The sequence below is a fragment of the Uranotaenia lowii genome, chromosome 1 (assembly GCF_029784155.1).
Source record: "Uranotaenia lowii strain MFRU-FL chromosome 1, ASM2978415v1, whole genome shotgun sequence".
Taxonomy (NCBI): domain Eukaryota; kingdom Metazoa; phylum Arthropoda; class Insecta; order Diptera; family Culicidae; genus Uranotaenia; species Uranotaenia lowii.
This window is the reverse complement of record NC_073691.1, coordinates 205,320,342-205,336,791: the sequence shown is the minus strand read 5'-3', so window position 1 is coordinate 205,336,791 and position 16,450 is coordinate 205,320,342. Positions and strand designations below refer to the sequence as shown.

General features: G+C 38.3%; 1 protein-coding gene across 1 annotated transcript; it reads left to right on the top strand.

Moving 5' to 3' along the window:
- Window positions 1-294: 294 nt before the first annotated feature.
- On the top strand, window positions 295-1,383 carry LOC129738317 (uncharacterized). The gene has a single exon (XM_055729501.1). It carries the CDS (start codon window positions 295-297, stop codon window positions 1,381-1,383), a length of 1,089 nt encoding a protein of 362 aa, XP_055585476.1.
- The last annotated feature ends 15,067 nt before the right edge of the window (window positions 1,384-16,450 follow it).

The window sequence follows — 16,450 nt, the reverse complement described above, 5'->3', positions numbered from 1 at the left end:
AGACTCGCGATTTTAACATCTCTGGTTGAAATACGTGATGTTCACGCCCAAGGTGGATTCAAAATACGAGACTGGAAGTCCAATTTTTCCGAAGTTATCGAAGTATTGGAGGAACAAACAACCAGCAATCCGTCGTGTTTTGGAATTAATTCGACGACTAGCGAGAAGGTGTTAGGCATCCAGTGGTTCTCAGGGGAAGATCTCCTAGCCTACTGTATCTCATTTCAACCAGATTTGCAGAAGCTTATTACTAACAGGAATAGACCTACAAAGCGCCAAGTGCTTAAATTTCTGATGAGTGTGTTTGATCCTCTGGGATTGTTAGCAGCGTTCGTGGTGCAAGGAAAAGTGTTATTGCAAGATGTATGGCGTGCTGGAACAAAATGGGATGAAGAAATTGATGACCAAGGTTTTGCTAAATGGATACGATGGACTGACCAATTCCAATTGATTACGGATCTGAGGATTCCCAGGTGTTACTATCCCAGCGCTACCGATCTTCAGTACAAGTATTTAGAACTCCACATATTTGCTGACGCCAGTGAAGACGCTTATGCTGCAGTTGCCTTCTTTCGTATTCCTGTTTCTCATGATTCCTTCCAATGCTCGTTGGTTGCGGCTAAGACAAAAGTAGCTCCTCTGAAACACTGCTCCATCCCTCGTTTAGAACTGCAGGCGGCAGTTTTGGCGACTCGTTTAGCAACGTTTATCAAAGAAGGTCATACCTTGACAATTCACAAAATAGTATTCTGGTCAGACTCTAGCACAGTTTTGGCATGTATACGCTCTGATCATCGGCGGTATAAACAATTCGTTGCTTGTCGGGTTTCTGAGGTCTTAACGACAACTACGATCGCTGACTGGCGGTGGATATCGACCAAACTTAACGTAGCAGATCTAGCAACAAAATGGGGTCAAGGAGGCCAACTGAATTCAAGCAGTCCCTGGTTTCAGGGCCCTGAATTCTTGAAATTGGATGAACAGCACTGGCCTAAACCGAAATCAATTTCAGCTACCAACGAAGAGATGAAACTTTGTGGAATACATCATGGTATTACTGTTCCAGTACCTATTATTGACCCTTTACGTTATTCGCGATGGACTAGGATGCTAAGAGTGACGGCGTACATTTTACGATACTTTAACAACGTCCAGAAGAAGAGGTCAAAGCTTAATAGTATTTATCTCACTCGAGATGAACTGCTGAACGCTGAAAATTATCTTTTTCGTTCCATACAATGGGAGGTGTATCCAGAAGAAATGTCAGTGCTGCTGTCGACCACAAATGTTGGTGTAGAAAAGAAAAGTCCACTGTACAAGTTATCCCCTTACGTAGATGAGCACGGAGTGCTCAGAATGGACGGACGGATAGGAGCAGCTTAGAATGTAGAAGAAATTACCAAGTTTCCAGTGATTCTGTGCAAGCAACATCCGATAACTGATCTTCTTATTAATCATATCCATAGCAAGTACCATCACGCAAACTTTGAGACCGTGGTGAACGAAATCAGGCAGTGTGTCTACATTCCACAGATTCGATCGCGCGTCAAGATCATAATAAATGGATGAAAATGGTGCAAAGTGTACAAAACCCGTCCCCAAGTTCCCAGAATGGCTCCTCTACCGGCAGCGAGATTATCATCATTCACTCGACTTTTCAGCTATGTTGGGCTGGATCTTTTTGGACCTGTTTCGGTCAAAGTTGGCAGAAGCTAAGTGAAGCGTTGGGTAGCTTTGTTCACGTGCTTAACTATACGTGCAGTACACGTGGAGGTGGTGTATAGCCTGGACACTCAATCTTGCATCATGAGTATTCGTCGTTTTGTCGCTCGACGTGGTTCCCCGCTTGAGTTCCATTCAGATAACGGTACAAATTTTCGTGGGGCAGACAACATACTACAAGAACAGATTATCCACATCCAAGAAGGACTGGCTTCAACGTTTAACACTGTAACAAAATGGGTTTTTATTCCTCCTGGAACGCCCCATATGGGAGGCTCTTGGGAGCGTATGGTACGCTCTGTAAAAACGGCGCTGCGATCAAGTATTGAAGCGGGAAGAGCGTTGAATGACGAAGCTCTTTTGACCCTACTGGTTGAAGCTGAAAGCATAGTGAATTCAAGACCGCTGACATATCTTCCATTAGAAGCTGAAGAGAAAGAGGCCATCACTCCAAATCATCTCTTTCTTGGCAGTTCAACCGGCATAAAACAACCCGGTATAGCACCGGTGGACGAAAGATTGGCTCTCAAGAACTCTTGGTATCAAATTCAACATCAGGCTGATGTCTTCTGGCGGCGTTGGACTCGGGAGTACCTTCCGGAATTGACTCGCCGAACTAAGTGGCTGGGAGAAACCCGTCCAGTAGCTGAGGGAGATTTTGTCGTCATTGTGGACGAGGGAAAAAGAAACGGCTGGACTCAGGTAAGGTCATAAAAGTCATATCCGGGCAAGATGGGCGCGTTAGAAGGGCGTTGATTCAAACTCATAAGGGGGTCTCTAAACAATCAGTCTCATAGTTGGCAATTCTAGCCGTGGCTCCAGAGAGTAACACAGGATCTGTTTGACCGGTGTTACGGGGGGGAGGCTGTTGGAAACTGGCTGCACTGCGTGATTGGCAGCGGCGCTTCACCGGTGGTGGGAATTTCTCATCATCGAGACGCCGGTATATTTGACGTCTCAATTCTGGCATTCTACATCCGGCTTTGACCAATTACGAAGCGTTAAGCGAAGGAGTAAAACCCCAATTTATTAAATCCTAAATTTGTTCCTACTTACAATTAAAATTTCATTTAACTTGTACCAAAGTGCTATAGTGCATGCAAAGAACATTCTTCCGGGAGTGCTCCAGTATAATTTATAATAAACTGCAGCTTGAAGCCGTCGTAAAAACTGCTATCAGAAGTAGTGTCTACATTCCTTTCGTTGCTTGGAACAATATTTGTTAAAAAATGTCTTGATTAACATGATTTATGAGAGAAATACTGGAAAAAAGCTGCAAGGAGGTCCAAAATATGTACCTGGTCCAAAATAAGTCCGTTACCCTAATTGTCGAAATGTTGTCATTCGAAACGCAAAGAATAAAAATAAACGTTATGGTTGAAGATGTTTCTAAACGGCAACAGGAAATTTTTCATACAGCTATGAGCGGTCGAAAAATTGGAAGCTTTATCGTATGCAATATCGCGTTCAAGGTTGAACGCAATTTTCCTGGAATCAGCTTCTCCGGAAAAGCTCGTTCAACGTTTTCCCGGATAAGATAGTGGAACACTTTTTGCGGGTGAGCTGCTGAATAAAATAAACAGTAAGCAAAGAGACTTCATAGTTCAGTTGAAATTAGAAGCACGTTGTCCCGTTTGTTCACAGATTTTTTTTTCAAAGCCAGACTTCTTCCTTCCTTCTTCAGACTTCTTGTTAAGATGATGTGGCCTCTCGAGTTTCATTACTTGGATTCAATTTTAAAACAAAAAACTGTATGATTTCTAATCATGAAATTTGCGTGTTGTTACATGAAGCCACATAAGTCGGTACTTTAGCGAGTTAAGAAGGCCATAGCAACTTGCTTATATATCTTAGATTCTATAGAAGGAAGCAAAACACGCTTAAATGAACTCATCAAGAAACATTACATTGTAATCAAGTAATGTTGTTAGTCAATCAATCAAGTTCAGGCTGTGAAATACTCCAATCTGATTACGGCACATGCAACACGCAATAAACAAAGCAGCAAAAAAATGGAACGGATGCCAAAACAATCTGCCAAAAATAGCATCTCTGACATGTCCATCCACATGGATGTCTCGCGTAGCCAACCCCGTTCTCCTTCCATGGACGCGACGTCAGACATCCGATGTTTTTCGTTGTAATTGCTGTGGACACTGAAGTCAAATTTAATTGAAATAATCCTTTAGATTTTACATTTTGATATTTTTTTAGATAAACAAGTGAAATTTCATCATTTGAAAAAGTGCTTGAAATTGTGCTCTGTGCCTGAGTGCAAAAAAAAAATCAACCGCCATTTGGTGGTTGATCCGTGAAAGCACCTAAGCCACTACTATTTTTCCCTTTCCCCCTTCCATTCACCAGAAATTGGTTCTCTCACTCAATGCAAAAACGATGAATGAAGCTGGTACCAACTGATGGAAGCTCTTCGTAAATTTGTGCTATGCGCTTCCTTCCTCGTCATCAGCCAGCCAGCTGTGGACGATCCGGTTGACGAGATTGGAAAACGAGGAAGTAGGGTCAATGCCAAAGGGGGGACCGCTCGTTTATGGCACATTCTCTCGCTATCACACGCTTGTTGGACTTTTTGTCCATTGAGAAAGGTTACCAGGTGGAAAATTAGACATGAATATGAACTGGAACCGAGTTTTAACAGAATTAAATCTGAACTGAAACTGAACGAAAAATATTCGGAAAACTTCCTAGAAATGGTGGCTCCAGAGAGTCACCCTATCGACAGCTCAGCTTGAATACATCATCGTCTATATGTAGTACCTCGGGAAATTTATCCTTCGTTTCCACACTTCCGAAAGGAACCAGCAAAGGGCGAGGTAGTTTACCTCATGCATGTTTATGATCAACAGGTGGCGGTAGTGTGTTGCAAACAATTTGTTACCCAACATTGAACAAAAACAATACATCTCGCTTCGCTGGTGTGGGAGCCCGGCTTTTACGATCTCTCGGTTCTGTTGCTTAGTAAGTGTTTTAAGAATGGAATATATCACCATTCAGAAAAATGCTTGTTTTCTTGTTACTTCACTGAGGAGACGATACGTTTACCAACAAAGTGAGTTACACAGAAAGTTTAAACTGGCAAGTGCTTCGGTGGAAGATCGAGTGAAGTCTAGTACATTCCTGGCAAATGGCACTACAAAACGAAACAAATACCTCTAGAATGATGTTTCTACAAATATTTATGTCGGTTTTTCCTTCGTCTTAATTTGAAGATAAACTTTGTCAAAAAATTTTAATTTCAACAGAAATTTTACTCGAAATTCGAGGTCAAAAACTTCAGGGGCGGAAAATTTTTCCAACCCAATAGTGGTAATCACAAACAAAAAGTATAAATCAAATTCACGAAAGCAGAAACCCGTTCGGGTTCGAGAGTTCGAGACCGAAAAAAAAGAAAGGAAACACCACCGAGTTTCGATGAAATATGAGTACCAACATCAAGGATCATTCGGAAGCGACAGGCGCAAATTTCGCCTGGATTCAGGATAATTGCCGGCCGTTGATGTCGTCCGGGGAGGGTGGCGCGACGCCATCCGTTGGGTGTTCACATGATTTATGCGCACCGTGTGGTTTGCCATGTAAATAATCATTCAAATCTTTTGAGACATTTTCCCATACCGAGACGTGTATCTGACCCTGAGGGAAAGGATATCGGGTGTCGATATCGGAGCGAAAGCGAAATCAATCATGCACCATGTCCTACCCCGGCAGGAGTTTCAAACCTTGAAACTACTCTTCGCAACTAGTTTTGTGCAGCAATTCGTGCTTTAAATCAACCAAAAAACTATTTCTCTTTCGATTGACTAGATTCAGAGGTAAGTAAATAATATACCGTAAAATGGGATGAATAGGGACATGGAGGTAAATCGGGACACAAATTGGAAAAATTGTTGTGATCATCCCTCTGATTCGTCTTAATTCATGAATGCATGTTTTAGAGCCGAAAAATCACTTTCCACTTTAATTGGCTACTTCACATGATAAACTGGCGTAAATTTATTTTCTATCACAAATTTGTCACTTTTCAAACAATTTTTTGAGATATTTGATTTTGAAATCGCGATGTGAAATTAATTATTGGCGCACTCCGATATATTGAAGGACGAACTTAGTGATCCACCCAACGTGTTCCGTTGGAGAGTGTGTTGGTATAAAATACATATGCAGGGTGGATTCAATTTGTAAGGTCTTAGATTGTGCTGCCTGTAATTGCCTCAGCCAAGCAATGGTACCGTACTACAATAAAGCTACCTTTGATCTGCTTACTAGTTTCATGGGAAGATCATTTCATTGCGACTTTGGAGGATCTAAGCAAGCCTTGGTCGAGTGAGGTCGTGTTTTTCTTGCTCGTGAATTTTTTTCGCTTGAATTTTCGGGGAAAAAGAAAATGTTTGATAGTAATTTCTTATTGTAGAAAAGTTTTTCGTCTGATGAAGTAATGAAGGAAATGTTCTCTCCCCGAGTTTAATTCCGGATCGGTGTCGTGCGTTATGGTTCTCCTGTTTCGTTTATTTTACTACGGTCTCGATTGGTTCAGCAGGATTTCATTTTTTCAAAGTGCGTGGAGTGTGAAGTTAGGTTACTAGAGTGAAAAACTAGAGAAAATAATAATTGAGGGAACGGCAGAAAACGGCTTAAAAAAAGTACCACGTGCATTTTCATTCGTTTCGTGCGGTCGTATAGGAGTGTTTTGGTGTGAACGTTTCGCTAACTTCAACAATTTCACTGGGTGTGAATGGATAACGAATATGGCAAACGGACCTAGACTGCTACAGAGATTGAAAGCTAAGTTACATTTCCTTATTTTTGTTTTTTTCTTTTTTTTCTGTCCTCAACTGCTTGACGAATTATTGTTCGTGGAGGTCGTTTCGCTGTGCTGTCCTTTTCCCATTTTTTTGCTTTTTGGCTGTTTTCCATCCAATAGTTCCGTTGCTTTCCTCATCAACGGCCAAAACTTGAAACCTTGAACCAAACGAGATCGGTGGGGTTCCGCCACCTGGATCGGCGGCCATCTTTCGTGTTCTCCTACTATGGGCACTCAGTAGGGTACTCGCACAGGTCTCAAAAAATACTACCGATACTACCGATACCGAGATTTGAATAGAAAAAATGCCTAACTTTGCTCTCGAAAAACGATGTGATTCGCTCAGAGGTTGAAGTCAAACTCATCAAACTTTTATAAAAATCATGAGAAAATGGTGTTATATTTGAACACTAATTAAAGCATTTCGGGCTTAATGATTTAAGGTGGATATGTGTAGTCAAACAAGCTAAGCAAGCTAGCTAAGCTAAGATCATTTTATTGCGACTTTGATCTCATCCGAACTTTGCAGTTATCCCGCGCGGTTGATCCGTGCGAAGTAAATAAAAACATTTGCATGAACCGCAACCGCAAAATTTTTAAACTATCCCTCAATAGTTTGAGACAATTTCGGTAGCATTTAATGGAAGGTATACTGTTGTGCTGCCTGCAGATGCATTAGCCAAGCAATGGTAGACCTTTTAACAATAAATCTATCCCAGTTTCATGGCTTATTGCGACTGGTTAAATGAGAGAACATTGGCTATTATCCTGCGCGGTTGATCCGTTTGAAATAAGCTAATGCCAATTAGCTAAGACAATTTCGGTACGACAATGAGGGAACCTGATTGTGAAAAATAAATCATTAATTGGCTCAAAAGTACGTTATGGATTGATCTATTTCCTGCATAGTTTCATAACACAATATTAGGAATATAGTTCAATGAATGAATGAAACCAACATGGAAGGCAATTCTATTGAAGTAATGAAAAAAGCTTCCTTAAGCCGTTGTCTTAGGGGCCTCTACCCAATATTAATGTATGTATGTTGTATGTATGTATGTTGTATGTTGGTAATCCACCATGGGTGCACGGATTCACCGCAGTTTTACCAAAGTATGAACACTTCTGCATTCTTCGTATTACCTGTTCTGGATATCTATAATGCAGAATTCCCCATACCCGGCACCATGGCTTCGTGTTCTCTGTTGTGGCTGTGCGTACATCGTGTTAATGTCGGTGTTTATTTTGGATGAATATTTCAATCAGCTCCACAACTATTCAAAAACTTATAAAAATTTGAATTTTTTTAAAATTTTCATCAGGTATTCCGGCATCCGTGTATATACCTGGATAGTTGGAAAGTGATTGAACATTCTACACAATATAGTTATATAAGCAAAAAGGAATTTTCAAATACCCTAAATATCTTACCTTGCTGCCATCACTCTACTTACCTTACCTTATAACCTCACTTTTTTTTCTTCTTTTGACTACTTTTTTTTATAAATTCAACGTAAAGTAGCCCACGTTGATTTCCTTCAATCGACTGATCGAACCTATAAAGTCTGCTTCATTTAATATTGGAACAAATTCTTTTGCTCATTGTGGCGCTCCTAGTGGACGGATTTGGAAACTTTTTTCACCCACGTGTCGGGAAATTCATTACCTTTCACCATGTTTTTATGTCATAACACCAAACGATAGCATTTTGTAAACAACCGCCATGGAAGCCGAACGGGGAGATCAAATTGTGCACAGTTTTCTTGAAAATCCATTGTTGTCGGCATCGAAGCTAGCTAAACAGCTTAAAATGCCCAGAAATACCGTATGGCGTGTTATCAAGCAGTACAAGGACACATTGACGACGGCTCGGAAGCCGCATTCGAAGCGTCGGAGTGGAACTGTCGACCGGAAACTGCGTGGGAAAGTCATCAAGGCCGTCAAGAGGAATCCCAATCTTTCAGACCGCGATTTGGCCAATAAGTTCCAGGCCGCTCACAGTACGGTGCGACGAATTCGTCTCCGGGAAGGAATAAGGTCATTCCGAGCCAGCAAACAGCCAAATCGGACGCTGAAGCAGAACCATGTGGCCAGAATCCGTGCTCGAAAGCTGTACGACCAAGTGCTGACCAAGTTCGACGGATGTATTCTGATGGACGATGAGACCTACGTGAAGGCGGACTTTGGGCAAATCCCAGGTCAAAAATTTTATTTTGGACGGCTCGGGGGGATGTACCTGCAAAATTTAAGTTCGTGTTTGCGGATAAATTCGCCCGCAAGTACATGATTTGGCAGGGGATATGCAGTTGTGGACAGAAAACCAAAGTCTTTCTCACTGACAAGACAATGACATCAGAAGGCTACAAAAAAGAGTGCCTACAGAAACGGATTCTGCCGTTTATTCGTGCCCACGACCGTCCAGTAATGTTTTGGCCGGACCTCGCAAGCTGCCATTACAGCAAAACGGTTATGGAATGGTACGCAACGAACGGGGTCAACGTAATACCGAAGGACCTCAACCCCCCAAACTGCCCCCAGTTCCGGCCGATAGAGAAATACTGGGCAATCACGAAGCGGAGACTTAAGGCAAAGGGAAAACTTGTTAGGAACATGACTCAAATGAAGAACTGGTGGAATCAAATCGCCAAAACGGTGGACGAAAAGGGTGTGCGCCGCCTAATGTGCCGTATTACGGGAACAGTACGAGAATTTCTTCGAAACAGCAATGAATAATTTTTTTAATTTTTTTTTATGAAAGAGTAAAGAAAATGCTACATTTGAATGAAAAACAAATTATGAATTCGTTAATAAATGACTGAACTACACGCAATTGTTTGTGTTCCAATATTAAATGAAGCAGACTTTAGAACCCCGCTTCCAAAATGCCACTTTGATTCTATTTCCCTCTCTCCACTATTCCCAATCCCAACCTATTAGATTTTTTCACCATGCTCCATCTCCGGAGACAGTTTTTATTTCCTCCACCCTCTTCACTCGATTGCAATCTGCTGGCTCTCTCAGAACCAATTAGGTGATTTTTTCTTTTTCACTTCTCACTCTCTTGCCACCCACCCGAATCGCTGTTTGTCCACACCACTTTTCTCTCGGCAGATTTTCGTTGTATTTTTCCGATCGAAGGAAGCCGTATTTTTCCACCACACATTCTCTTCCACCCACTTCTTTCCAAATCGCCGTTAGACCAAACCACTTTTCACTCGGTCGACTCCCTCTAATTCAAAAAAAAAAAAATCAAAGCAAGCCGGGCTTCCACTGCACTCTCTCTTCTCTTCCACCTTTTTCCCTCCAGCCACTGTCCCTGTTAACTGCAGGAGAAAAAACTTCGACTCGGCAAGAAGGCTGTTCCAGCTAAAAAGACTGCTACAGGCACCTCCAATCAACCTCCCGCACTTTTTCAAAATTTCTTAAAACTTTTATTTTCTCAGCGCTTTCTATTTTTATCACCTATTTCTTCACTTTATCACCTTAAAACTGCCCCTGGCATCCACCACTTCTTCTCCTTTGACCCACTGATTCCACCCAAACTACACTTTTGATTTTTTCTTCATACTATACTTCCCTCTAACACTTTTGAGAAAAACCTATTCCCACAATGACCGCTTTAGCTAAAACTGCGGATTTGGAATGACTTTTCCAGCTTTTCACTGCCTTTTCACTTCCGTCCTCTTCAACTCCGAATTAACAATTTTAAGTCCGCCACTAACACCCGATGTACCGCTCGAATCTATCGCTTTTAAACTACCACTTGAATTCAGCCGCTGCTTATTCAATTCGCGTCTATTCGCCACCGGATCACGAGACTGAATCTCTTAGGGGCCTCTACCCAATATTAACTTCAAAAATCAAAAGAAAAGTTAATCGATGGAGCCTTGAGTGTAAAATTGAACGCATTTTTGCTTGACGCTTTCCATCAAAGTCTTTGCAGTGTCATCCGGTACCAGTTTCTCAGTTTTTTTTCTTCATTTTCTTAACATGTCCTTCTCGTCTTTGACTACTTTCTTGCTCTTCTAAAGTTCCCGCTTCATCACTGCCAGTACTGCTCCACCGGGAAATTTGGCGGGTTCATGTCCTTTGGAACAAAATGGACAGAACTGGCGTTAAACAACTCCAGGACACTTAGAATAGTGGCATGAAGAACGGCAAAAGGCGCTTCTCTAGGCACTTAGATTTGTAGATCTCGCCATTTACTGTGCTCTTTGTCACGGAAGGCTCAATCCTCAGTCCGCAAGAGCAGACGGCCTGCCAAACGAGATATTTGGAGGCGAACTTCGACATTTTCTTCTTCTTAAATTTGTTGTTCACAATGAAATTGCTCTTGTCCGTGAAAAACTCTAACCTCGGAATTTGCTTAAAATTGGCTTTTATATACGTTTCGTCGGGTGATGGACACCCAGCAGCCATATTTTGTCAGCATTTTCTCGTAGAGCTTCCGTGCCCAAGTTTTAGCCGTCGATTGTTGTCGCTCATCGCGGTTTGGAAAGTTCTGTACCTTGTATGTATGTAGTCTAGCTCTCTTCTTTGCATTCTGGACGTAGCTCTGCGACATTCCGATCTTTTTAACCAAATCACGGCTTAATTCATCCGCTCACCTTTTTCCAGCTCCTTTGCCGTGGTCCAACGTAAACCGCTCCTGGAACCGCTTCAACACTCTGGAGACGGTTGAATGATGAATGTTCAACATTTTTTCCCAACTGCCAGGTGCCAGGTGCGACAGGTCAGGAAATTCCAGTTGTTTGGAGAGAATTTGTTATCTCGACTCGCGTAGGTTCACCTCCATTTTCGTTGAATGAAAAAACACGACTTCGAGTTTGACAGCATGTAAACAATACACATCAATGAGAAAGTGTGCAAAATTTGGTTGATTTTTACCCAATGGTAAAAAGTTATGCCCTGTTGAATGTGTCGCAATAATTTCGTCTTCGCCCTTGATATAGATAAGAAGATAACGTGTTCAGAAGTTATTATTACTATAAGGACGAATGAGGACGAACATCACTACACTTTCATTCGAAGTGACTTATTTTTCTGTCGTCTTTAAGCGTGACTATGCTTACCAGAACTCGTTTATAAAGTGACGATCTTGTTCATGTTTGGGCTTTGAGAAGCCACCGAATGTCTCATTCACTTATACTACCGTATTTCCTTGTTACACGCTTAACTCTAAACAGAAATTATTTTAATCTATTTTGTATAATAAACAAAAAACTGCTAAATCCTATAATCAACATCCATTATTATTTTTCCTTTTTACTATTTGCTCGATTCTTCATACCTTTTTTCCAGAATCGAATATATTCTGTGAAAGTCACATTTAACAGATGTTATTTTTATCGAGCCTAGTTTGTCTCAGTTTATTGTGAAATTTGAGTGGCCTTATTCAGGGAGCAAAGATTTGACAGGATTAAGTTTAAAATAAATGAAACAAAGTTCACCAGGTCTTTTTTCACACGGGTTGGTTTTGCTCCATATTGGGATTGGGCCTGCTAAAAAGAATAAAGCCTGCTCTTTACTCTTACACAGATTTCCATAAGAATGACAGCTAATCGGAGTGAAATTGGAGTGAAGGCTATTTCTCTCTCTGTTTAACACACGAGAAATCGTATACCGGGACTGCGAGCGCGCCCATCGCCCATTTCAAACACGGCTTTATTAGAGAGAAGTCTGGGAACCCTGAATCGAGCAGGACGCGGTTTTCATAATAGGAATTTTAAAATCATTTTTTGGGAGTTTTAATTGTAGATATTTACATTTAAAGTAGATAGTGAATAAGTGAAGTGTTTGTGATCGTTAATATCATGGAGGTTAAGGTAAAAGTGTCACCGGATGCAGGTAAATTAATTTTTTTTTTTCATGAGATTAGCAAGCTTGGTTGTGTGATGACGCATCATTAGTTTCGGCCATCATAGAAAACCTTAGAATAAATCGAATGGAGATGGCGTTCACAAACCTTACCGAAGATTCAAACATCTGGCGTTACCGTTACCAAGTGTTACATTTTTAAATTATTTAGCTCTTTTTAACGACATCTGGTGAGTAAATTTTATTTTCATAGAGGCGACATCTGATGAGTGATTTTTGAGCGCTGCTAAGGATTTTCAAAGATTTTTTGTTTTTTATTCTTTTTGTACGGGATTGTCATCCTCTGCGATGATTCATCCTTCTTTGGTTATCCTATGAATCAATGAACCTATGAATAATGTTTTGTCTTTTGAAATGAAATATATTAATGTTTTGGTACAAAGAGTCCGAAAACATGATAAATTAATTCGATAACAGTATCAGAAAGTTAAGTTGCTTCTAATTACTAGAAAGGTTAACTACCTCGGAAGAATGTCTAGAAGCCTTGTCTTTAGTTATTAGTTTTTTTTTTCTGTGTTATGAATGTTTTTAGTTTACCATTTAATTAGAACTTGATGAGAAAACTGCAAAGAAATCTTTCCACTTTAGGAATAAGTATTTTTGTTGTTCACTTTCATCTCCTTTTTTTGAATTTAGTGCAAAAATCGCAAATATAAAATATTCAATTCTAGGATTAGTTTTTTGACAGCTTAATGCTTTGCAGTAAGTCACGAAATTTTTCACTGTGAAGCATTGGAAACATTTCAAAAGTAATTATTCAATACAAACTACAAACGACATTTTTTTTATATTAAATTTACGTTTAAACAGTTAGTTATGATAGAGAAATTGCAGGCAAGTAACTGATCCTATTTATTTAAAACTACTTTAGTGGATCGTTGTATAATTACTTCATCTTTTGTCTCATATTGTTCATCAGTTTTTTCCCCCTTGATAATGAACAATGGTGTTACTAATAGTGAGTTTTTTTTTAAACCCTCATCATACTTCTATACATTCATTGTCGTATATCAACTAATTTTTAAACATAAATACCTATTTAATAATATTTAATAGTATTCTTACATAAATTTTCAGCAATTTCGTTGCTCATCGTCAATTGTTTTTGTATAAAGGTTCTGATCATGTTTCCATCCTGGAGGTTGTATTTTCATAACATTTTTGCAATTACTTCATTTTTTCAGCATCAGCACTTCAAATAACACTAGTATAAAAAATAAGAGTTTTTGAAGCATCGTGCGTCATCCGAACCAGTTGAAAGTTTTGAAAGTTTTAGGTGGTTGTGTATGACTCTTTTCATTTTGTTTTTTTTTTTTTACTAAATTGACAAATTAATCTTTTTTACTACTACTTTTTTGAAGATTTTCTAACTAAACTTTTATTATGATTTGTTTTTTTTTTGTTATTTCAAAATTTAAAAAATAAACCTTTTTTTGCAGTTTTCCTGTTGGCATTTAAAAATGCCTGACTCGATCATAATTATTATTTATTGCAATTGTCCAACATATGTTATTAAAGTTTATACTTCCACATTATGTTATGTTAAACCGAATAGGTTAAATTGGATTTTAAATTAATTTTTTTTTTTACAGCTTCTAACAACAATGAAAAATATGGAAAGTTTTTATGTACAGGTTTCCTCGAAGTTAAATAATAATAATAATGTGTTCTACTAACATTCATTCAACTTTACTCATTCAAAAGCGCCATGTTTTAATGTAAATCTCAGATTTCAGTTCTCATCGTGTAAATCATCGAATTCTTCAACGCAGAAATTTCTTGAATTAAACTATAGTTTTAGTGAGTTCATCATACGAATTTCAAAACCTCTGCCATACAACTTCAAATTCACTTGTTCATAATCATTGACATTGATCGTATCCAACCAATGAAAATAACAATTTACCCTTGTACTTATTTATTTTTTCAAAGACAGAAGGAACATATGATCATTTTACCATGTTTACAATATACTCTATTTTATTTAGTTTTACTACATTGTTTTACATCATGTCATATGATTTTTGATTGTATCATACTATTTCATACTAACTTTTTATCAATTGATTTTACATTATATTATTTTATACTTATTCATACTGTTTTGTTTTTTATTATTACTGTTATTATTATTTTTAATGTTAAATTGAAAAATTTCATATCATTCAGATTATTTTCATGTATAAAATATAATATTCATTCTCATTTTCATAGTTATTTTTATACTCATATCCTACATTTACATCACTGTATTAACCATATAACAATTTTCAGCATCACGGTACCTCATGTCTAGGCCGAGGCAACAGAATAATATAATTCATATTAATATGTTTTAATATTTTCTATAGCCTATCTCCAGCGAATGATCTTTGAAAACATTTTTTGATTTATTTAGATTTTTTTTTATTTTTGTTAAAAAATGTTTTTTATTTATTTACATTATAGTTATGTTATCAGAATTGAATCTTTCCTTTGCTGCAGCGTAATTATTGTTTTTTTTAATGTATGCATTAACTGAATTTTAACGTTTTTCAGGAAAACAATAAATGAATGTTTTTAATTATATTATATTCTTATTTCACATTACATTATATTATGTAAAATTATATTGATTTCTATAATTTTATAATGTTATATTCATTGTATTGTATTGTATAGTATTATATTATTTTATAAAAATGGTGTTTAATAAACGAAAAAATGGGTTGGGGCATCAGGGTATCCTCGTTTTGCAAAAGAAGCAGGTAACGGTATGTGCTCGTTACCCGTTTCGAATACTGGACGTTTCTCAATTTATGTCAAGGGAATTTGGCATGAGTGAGAAAAAGATCGTATTTGATTACATTTTGTAAAATAAGGACGCACTCTTTTTTCGGAAGCCTTGGGGGCGGGATTATAATTTACATGCTATTTTGGTTAGTCAACAATATGGTAATAGTTTCTCGAGACTACTCCACTTATACCCTGGATACCGTAAGTGCCTCTGCTTGCGATTCTATTCCTTTAAAAGTCTCATTGGGAGGTTATAACTGTGTTGCATGGTAGCCAATATGGACGCGTGGTTTATTTTTTTGGCCATAACCGCGGCGCTGCCGCAAACCCAAGGTGGATTCATACATACATACATACATACATATTTCAAACACGGCTTTATTAAACGCGTTTTTTTTGTCACGGTGCTTACGAATCAACACGGTTTCCGAGAGAAAATACCCATGTATGATCGGCGGATTTCATACCGCGTCAAAAACCTTTGTAAAGTTCTTTCTCAACTGTTTAATTTTTTCATTCAACAATTGAAACATACCTTTTGAGTTTTTATTAAGATTGGTAACATTTTTTTCAAATACTTTTTATCCCTTATTCTAATTACATAGTAGAAGCCAAACATTAAATTTGTATTAATTATAGTGACCAAATAAGATATGCCTATTTGTTATAATTAGTCATGAAAATTTCTACGAAGCGTTTTCCTAAAAACGGTGACTGCCAACTGTAAATTTTGTAAAAAAACCGGCTTGAATTTGGAATGTTAAAGAAGCAAACGATTTCGTGTTGCCGTGGCGTAAGAATGGAAATTATGTACCTAAATGAAAAAGTTATTTGTAGCCTTACCGTTACACAGAATTGATTTTTCCAATTCAATGTTGAAATCATCATGTATCTTTTCAAGCCACGTAGAACTAACGGTTTTGCTCAATATTGTAATTGTTGTTGTTTGATTCTCTTCCCATATGAAGAAATTTAACGACGTGGCTTCAACATAATGGAAGGATACGCTGTTTTTCACAAATAAGTAACACTTTCCCCGCAATCCTAGAATTACGTAAACCAGCGCAGTTTTTTTTCAGTACAAAAACAGCTTAATCCCGTGTGAAACTTTAAAATTCCTGATTAAAATGGAACTTTTATGTTAGATATCAGATATTGTTAACAAATAATTTGGAGTGACGACCGCAAATCTTTGAAATTGCCACAATTCTACGACAATATATTATACATTTTACACTAATTAAACTTATCCCATTAAAC

Bases quoted from the DNA above. Each gene is read 5' to 3' on its own strand.
- LOC129738317 (XM_055729501.1), top strand. From the start codon at position 295: ATGAGTGTGTTTGATCCTCTGGGATTGTTAGCAGCGTTCGTGGTGCAA.